The sequence below is a fragment of the Lepisma saccharinum genome, chromosome 26 (genome assembly GCF_977018435.1).
Source record: "Lepisma saccharinum chromosome 26, izLepSacc3.1, whole genome shotgun sequence".
In the NCBI taxonomy this organism is placed as follows: Eukaryota; Metazoa; Arthropoda; class Insecta; order Zygentoma; family Lepismatidae; genus Lepisma; species Lepisma saccharinum.
Window position 1 is genome coordinate 14,879,083 of NC_139254.1, and position 8,667 is coordinate 14,887,749.

The window sequence follows — 8,667 nt, forward strand, 5'->3', positions numbered from 1 at the left end:
TGTATTGTAGCGATAGTAGAAAACTTCACATTCACCCAAGTAAAACGTGAAACACATATTTCCATAAGACACTATTGCGAGCGAAGCAAGCAAGAAAATATTTACATCCATTTCTTTGCAGGCTTTCAACAATATTAATTTAATGGGGTGTCAATACTTTCTTAGGATCCCGTGATAGTTACTCTTTTCGAACTTTCGGCGCCGAAAACGTGTGTTTGTCTGTGATATAATATTAAAACTCTCCCACCGCCACTACAGAAATCCCTTGACAATCAAAGACTTAACTCTTTATCAGTGATGTGCGTCTACGCGTAAACAACGATAGTCTACATTCTACACGTAGACTATTTTATACACGTAGATTACGTAATCTATGTAAACAACATGGCGAAAGGTGATAACTCAGCAAAGGGCGCCGTGGAATTAAAAGAAAATTATACTGCGTATCAGTTACCGATGTGTAAGGAGAATTTTTCATACTCTTTCTTCCAAATTCGAACAATTTCTCATCCAGGAAGAAACGTAACAGGAAATATTCTAGTGTTTTATGGGGAAAAGACCACTTTTGCCTCACAACTGCCATCTGTTGTTGTTTTTTGCATACTATTTAACTTCTTCAATAGTTGATAATAGAAGAGAAGAGAAATTTTGTTGTAAACAGGGTTCTTTTCATTTCGTTAGAAACCAATATAGTTGAAAATGTCACTTTTCTTTCATGAAACCCCTGAAAATTAATTTTAATGCACTTTAGATTGTCTACGTAGTCTATGTAAACTACAACCCAATGTAATCTACGCGTAGATTACGTGTAGACAACTCATGTAGACGTAAACTTATAGTCTACGGCACATCACTGCTCTTTATCAAGAGCTTCATATCTTCCCCCCTTAAATTTAACACTTAATCCTCCCACCAAAATTTCCATGACAATTTTAGACTTACTGTGTATGTTGAAGAGTGGATGTTGCCTCCTCCAAAAAATTAATTCTCAGTCCCCGCACCAGAATTTGCGCAACAGTCTAAGACAAGAGTAATACACAAGAATTGGATACCCCTCAATTTAATGCTCAATTCGGCCTATACTGTCCCGGATATCTCTGGAGCAAGGTTGCGTATAGCGGCAGAGAAGTGGAAGAAATCGACTGGACAGAGCGAAGCAGTACACGCTGCTGGGAAGGCTGGTAACTGCAGTCGCCCCCCCCCCCCGCCCCCTTCCATGCAATCCCAATACTCTCACGTGTTCATTGGTGGAGCCGTCTCCGTCCACTACTTGCGCAGAGACTTTTTCTCGTTCGCTTGCTCCAGGGTTTAACTGAAATACCCGCCATAATCGAAGACTTAACGCAGATATTGAAGAGTTGGATGTATTGTCCCCCCAAACATTTAATTCTCAATCCCCCCCTCTTCCAAGTGCCAATTTCAGAGGTGTAATTTTTATTAATTATCTTCATGAAAGAAGAACAGTAAATGCTGCTTACTATTGTCAACTCCTGGAAAGTGTTAAGGCTGCTTATCGGACAAAACGACATGGTACACCCATCAGAAGTGTTCTGCTGCTTCATGACAACGCCAGACCTCACACAGCTGGTGCAACACGTGACAAACTGGACGAAATTCATTGGACACCCCTTGAACATCCTCCATACAGTCCAGACTTATCCCCTTGTGATTATCACCTGTTTGGACCCCTGAAAGAATCAATCGGAGGTAAGCGTTTTCACGATGACGCAGAAGCGGAAGAGTTCGTGTGCAACTGGCTGCACACACGACCGAGAACTTTCTTGGACAAAGGGATTGCCGAACTCCCTATCCGCTGGCAAAAGTACATTTTAGTTCAAGGGAGCTATGTATAAAAGTAATTACTTTGTTTTGTATTTGTATTTTGTTTCAATAAATTATGAAAAAAAATTCCCGTTTATATTTGATTCACCCTAGTATTACCCGTTACAATTCCCTTGGAAGTCTACAAATTGATATCTATAAAGCAGAAATGGTTAATTGACGTGAACAATGTAGCATTGGACACAAGTTGAATTACCATTGAAATTTCAATTATAAAAATACCCCCCCCCCCAAATCTGTAAAGTTGAGTGAACACAACATCGTCCAGAAACGCACCTGTGGGCACCCCTGCCCCTATATGCTTTATTTTCTTCATCTAATGGATACAATATGGCGGATTTAAGGTGTAAACTTCTTACATATATTTTAGAAAAATATATAAATGTTGAATTTTATATTACTTGAAGGTAAAAAAAAATCATCCCAAAAATCTCTGCGCCATAATCCCCCCTGTGGGCACCCCTGAAAGTGACTGTGAGCGGTACCGATTGATGTTAACAGATTTTTTGTGGCCAAATTTAGATGAAATTGATTTGGAGGACATGTGGTTCCAACAAGACGGTGCCACATGTCACACTGCTAATGCCACTATCGACGTATTGCAAGAACAGTTTGGTGAAAGGATGATTTCATGAAATGCAACTGTTGGCCTCCAAGAAGTTGTGGTTTAACTCCTTTAGATTGCTTTTCTGTGGGGTTATTTGAAACCTATAGTCTATGCAAACAGACCACGAACCCTCGATGCATTAAGATTGAACATCGAACGCTGAATTCGTGACATTAGGCCCGAGTTATTGCGTAAAGTCATCGAAAATTGGGTTAATCAAATTCAGTCGTGTGCACAAAGTCGAGGTGGACACTTAAATGATGTGTTATTCAAAACATAATGTAATAAACTAAACTTCAAAATGATATAAAATGTTTGGTTCTACCTGAAATAGTTGCTATTTTATTTCATTGTAAAATCATATCGTTCTTATTGGAAAACCCTATATAATTATGACACGAATGAGAGAACATTGCTAACAGTCATATTGCCGGTACTCGAATGAGGAATTAACAAACAGAAACAAAACACTAAGGATTGTTTAGATTTTGAACGTCCTCCTAGTTATATACATTCATGTTTGCACCTGTTAGATCTATTCCTAAAACAAAATAGTGATTTGATTTATAGGGGCTAATATAGGAGCACATATGCCCATATTCTTCATCACCTTTTGAACCTCCAAATAGAGAACAATCTCACAGCCGCTGAATACCTACCAGGCAGGCTGCTGCAGAGTATCATGACAATTGAGCAGTAAGTTTGGTCAAATGGAAATTGTATAATGGAAAGTATTAAGTAATAAAACTTCTAGCTTTTCTTATTTTCAATCGAAATGCGTTTACAGTGCTATAAAAATCTGGGGCTTCAGCCCTCCCTAGCCCCCCTGTAGTGCCGTCCCTGATAATGTGGGAGGAGAAAGAATGGGAAAAGGAACAACGGAAAGAAAGGGAATCAGACATGGAGTATGTGGAAGAAAGAGAAAGAATGGGGAAAGGAACAAAGAAAAGAGAGAGATAAATATTCAAACATGGAGAAGGGAAAGATGGGAATAGAAACAAAGGAAAGATACACAAAGTGGAAAAGAATCATATATGGAGCATGTGAGAGAGTTGAAGGAAAATATAGGAATAAAAACTAAGTAAAGAGACAAAGGGAAAGAGGTAGAAGAGAACAGAGTGAAAGAGAGAGTCGGGATGAAAAGAGATAAATACGTTGATAAAGATAGAGTAGGATTGCAAAGACACCAAACTAGAGGAAATAAAGATATGAAAGATTGGTATTAAAAGTGAAGAAAGCAGCAGCATCCTCCTTGAGTGGATGTTAAACTACGAAGAGATATGAAATATTAAATAAGTATGTTAGAGTCGAATTACTTTCGGAACATCTCCAGCGGACTGAGCGGGTCTGTCTAGCGAGCCTACTGGGCGTGTAGAGCCTGAGCAATGGGCTTGCGATATGCTCTGGGTTGAGATGACGTCAGCGGCTCGCTTAGTTGATTGGCTGCTTCGAGAGTTGTGACTCGTTTCGAAGCTTCAAATGAATAACAGCCAAAGATGTTATGGAAATAATCTACCTCTACCATTCTGAAGAACATTTGTAGGATAATGTTTGCAATCTCAGTAGAAATTCAAGAAGTTTATATCCCAAGCATCTCTTGCATCGTATAAGTACAATGCCGGTCTTCTTATGCAAGTATGCCTAAGATACATTCTAGGTCATCTATGAATGTTTAATACACAGAAAGATGTTTCATAAATTGACTTTAGGACTAAGAATAATCTAAAGATATCAATCGTGAGCACATTTTTTATTACGGCATGTTCACTACTGCCATCTACATTGCCATTAGAGTGGGAAACAGTGCATTGTATGACGGGGTCACGTTTTACGTGTGGCATACTGATCTTGATTTCATTCCTGGGTGGTGCTAATCACATCACTTCCACAATGGCAGAGATTTTGAATGTGTTGTTGTCCTACTTCCACACACAAAGATAATTCAAAAATATTTTTTTCATAATTTCATTTTCTTTTGTTCAATTAGCAACAAACAATATCAGACAACCATACAGATGTTTTAGGTATTGTATACAAAGTCTCAGATTCCAAGAAGATAAACATATAGGATAGTTTACTAACTAAATTCCTCATTGTTACCTAAAGGTCGCTGCTCGTATGATAATAAAATAGAATGGAATGGTCCTTATTTAAGCAGGCGTTTACCACGACATCTGTTGGCCTTATTGGATACTAGGCCCGCAACAAGCAAGCCATGCTGATTCATATTTCAATACGTTAAATTTCACACTGTAATATTACGCACGGGATACAATATTATTCTTTATTTGTAAGCATTGTTTACAATGCTTAAGTACTTGTTATTCCCCTGATTAAATTATTTATTTCTTCAAGAGCCATGAACTAAAGACAGCACGTGTAGAAGCCACCACATCGCCCGACCGACATTCCATTCCCAGCATCCCCTGCGCCAGTGTAGCACATACAAAGCCAGCCAATAGGAACACAAGGGACCAAAATATACAGGAAAATCCTCACCGCCTCCTTTAAAATTTGCAAAAACACACTTCCAAGAGCCAAAAAACCTTGAATATTAACGCCATTTTATCCATACGGATGCTATTTTCTCGCGCTTAAAATGTCCCCAGTTCGTTATGAATGTCACTGCTACCTTTTTGCTTATTTACAGCTTTTTCATTACCTTCCCCGCGTTTGGGAGCCTCAGGACCGCCCGTAATGCATCTCAAGAGGTTAAGCTACGCGTACCAGTGGTGGAAAACGAACAGCACCAACAGTCAAATTATCCTTGAATTACACACCCTTATACGAAAACACCAGCTAACCTCGGGAGCGAGTTTCAACACAGAAAAATGTTTCCAGCGAGCCTGTCGTTCCGCTGGAAACGACCTGTGAATAATATAATGTAATGAATATTTGATAAAGTTGACATTCTGGCTAAAGTTGTGCACAAATGGAGCGAAAAGCATAACGTAAATTAAAGATCGTGAAGTGAAAGGTGAGGTAAGTATTTCCCCAAAATGTAGATATCAAGTTAATTACAGAGAGAAGGTTGAAAATTGTTTTTTATATTTTTTCTAGGTTTTTAAAGAACAATTTTCCACAACATCTTAATACTGTATATATGTATTCATGCCAGTGTTTCCAACCCATTTCCAGATCTCTGATTACTGCTTGAAAAAACTTATCCCCCTTTATAGCGTCGGGGATGTCTTGACCCACTGCCAGGGTTGTTGAAGGTACAAATCAAAAAATTTTAATGCGTTTTATTGGGTTCCGTAACAGGACCGGAATCTTTTTCTGGCACAATTTAAATTCGGTCCAAGTTGCGTATTGTTTCATTCCAATGCGGAACTTGGGCCCTATTTGAACTGATCCGGGGGAAAAAACGTTCCTGGACCGTATTTAAATTCATCCGGATGGCGTAGTGGTAACTCCGTCGCCTTGTAATGAAGTGGTCCCGGGTTCAATTCCCGGTGGGGGCACATTGCACAGTGGTTCGGATCCCACTTTAAACTGTAGGTTCAGTCCCGATTAGCCTGCATGTGCATAAAGTGGACTTAAAACAATAACTCAATAACTCACCTCATCCGGAAAAGTAGGTTACTGGACAGAATTGAAATACTTTAAACATAAAAAGGTTCTTTCCGGTCAAGAATCCATTAACCTTTGCTGATTTTCTCTCCTGGACCGGAATTGAATACATTTAAATTTCCTGGACCGGAATTGAATACATTAACATTCCTGGACCGGAATTGAATACATTAAAAATTCCTGGACCGGAATTGAATACATTTAAAATTCCTGGACCGGAATTGAATACATTTAAAATTCCTGGACCGGAATTGAATACATTTAAAATTCCTGGACCGGAATTGAATACATTTAAAATTCCTGGACCTTAAACAACCCTGCCCACTGTTTCCATTCTCCTCTGTTCTTGGTTATCTGTATTTCTTGGAATGTCTTCCCTCTTTTTTCGTTCCTATTTCTTCCACCATATCCTCGTATGACTTCCTTGGTCTGCCCCTGCCTTATTCCTTCTGGTCTTGCCTCCAAGAACTGCTTGGGTTTCCTTTCCTCCTCCATTCTTGATGTACAAACTCATTTGTTTTTGCATGAATTGGTTTACAGTTGATGTTTCCTCCAGCTCTTCACATATCCTTATGACCGCCTTCTATTCTCGTTATACTGCTTCCAGATCGAGAACAGTATGGAACCATTCCCTGACTCGGATTATTACCATTATTATTATATGTTGTCATATCGTAATGTTCCTGAAGGAACTGGGGATCGAATCTGGGTGGTGTAGCTCATTCATCCTCCATGATGGCATACTCGCTGCTCATGGAGAGCTTAAAGGTAACGTGCGAGAGGTGACAAATACACATATGAATGGCAAAACACAACACTTTAGTTTCATACCCTCAAAGACTGGATCATCATGATGAATGGAAATACAGTCTCTCACTGTTGCAAGTGCTTCTTCGAGGTGTCGAACTACGGACTGGTTAATAAACGAGGTGTCCGTTTGTGATGCTAGTCTGAACGCTCAGACTTCACTCTTCTTCTCCTGGACTTCTTGATCGTGATCCTGCACCCTCTGACTGATAGCTCAATACTGACCAATGACCTCTATCGTCCCAGATGGATTTTAGTGCGAGAATTACAGAGCCATATGCCTGTCCCCAGTAGCTATGAAATCTACACAAGAATTCTGGAAATGAAATATGAAACCAAGTGGAAAACAGACTAGAAGAAGAGCAAGCTGCATTTAGAAAGAATCGTCAGACACAGGATCATATATTTACACTGCGGCAAGTCATTGAGAAGGCATTAAATAAGGAAAGAGAAACCTGTGTGTCCTTCCTGGATCCGAGATCAGCTTTAGATACGGTACCAAGAAAACAACTATGGTGAAAATTGGAACATCTCCTGCACTGGTACAGAGAATACAAAGTGTATACAAGAGAGTGAAAGGAACAGTCAGATTAGCAGGAAATGCTCAGATGAATTTAAGATAGAAATAGGAGTAAAACAGGGAGACAGGCTGAGCCCTCTTCTGTTTATCATCCTAATGAACCAGATTATCAAACAATGTACACCAAGAACTGGGAGATACAAAGTAGGAAACCGAAAGACGAGACCAGTACAAGTACAATCATTTGTATATGCTGACGACATTGCCCTGGTGGCTAGGAATAGAGAAGAGTTACAGAAGGCAGTAATTGAATGGGCAAGTACAATAGAAAACAAACGAAATGAGCATGAACATAGATAAGAGTAAAGCGATGGTGGTGACAGAAGAAAGAGAAACTGCACCCCTAAATATACAGTGGAAGGAGAAGCAGCTGGAACAAGTAAACAGATACACATACCTAGGAACAATCATAATGTCAGATGGAAGAATGGATGAAGAAGTGAATAATAGGGTACAAAAGGCAAACCAAGTGTACTATCAACTCAACAACACTTTAACTGGTAAACAGGAAATAAGTGAATAAACGAAGATGATGATTTACAAGACAATCTACATCCCCACATTGCTGTATGGAACAGAGAGCTTAACATTATTACCAAAAGAGAATAGCAGATTTCAAGCAGCAGAGATGAGATACCTACGAAAAGTAGTAGGAAAGACTAGAAGAGATAGGATTAGAAATACCACCATTAGAGACCAGTTACAACAAAAACCACTATTGGAAACAATAGAGAGAAAGGCACTGCAATGGTTTGGACATGTTACAAGAATGGAGGAAGATCGCAAGCCTAGACAGGTGCTGGAGGCCAGACCAGAAGGCAAGAGGGGAAGAGGACGACCAAGAGTTCAATGGGAAGAGTATGTGGAAAAGATAGGAAAGAAGAAAGGGAATAGAATGCCGGAAGTCCGAAAACTAGCCTTGGGCCAAAAAGTGTACAGGAAGTGCATGATGGAATCCGACGCTTAATGGCAGAAGTGGATGGAAAAGAAGAAGACGAAGATTTTACTAAGCAATGCAGAATCAGTCGACCAGGAAGAGCTTAGGTAATGTCTGACACTGCATTCTTGATTGTCAAGTTCCTGTCTGGAAAATGATAGTTGCTGTCCGGGATTTGGAGGTTCTTTTATATTAATGTGTTTTCATTATTTGTGGATTAATAAGATATTAAGTAAATTCATCGAAGTTTGTAAAAGTCTAGAGCCAGTGATTTCGCGCTTGTATTATTAAACATCCACATAAAGTTAATTCCTCACGAAA

The 8,667-nt window shown here is 39.4% G+C and overlaps 1 protein-coding gene across 1 annotated transcript; it reads left to right on the forward strand.

Annotated features, from left to right (window-relative positions):
- The first annotated feature begins 7,938 nt into the window (after positions 1-7,938).
- Positions 7,939-8,376, forward strand: LOC145979387 (uncharacterized). Its single transcript, XM_083112255.1, has one exon. It carries the CDS (start codon positions 7,939-7,941, stop codon positions 8,374-8,376), a length of 438 nt encoding a protein of 145 aa, XP_082968381.1.
- The last annotated feature ends 291 nt before the right edge of the window (positions 8,377-8,667 follow it).

Bases quoted from the DNA above. Each gene is read 5' to 3' on its own strand.
- LOC145979387 (XM_083112255.1), top strand. From the start codon at position 7,939: ATGATGATTTACAAGACAATCTACATCCCCACATTGCTGTATGGAACA.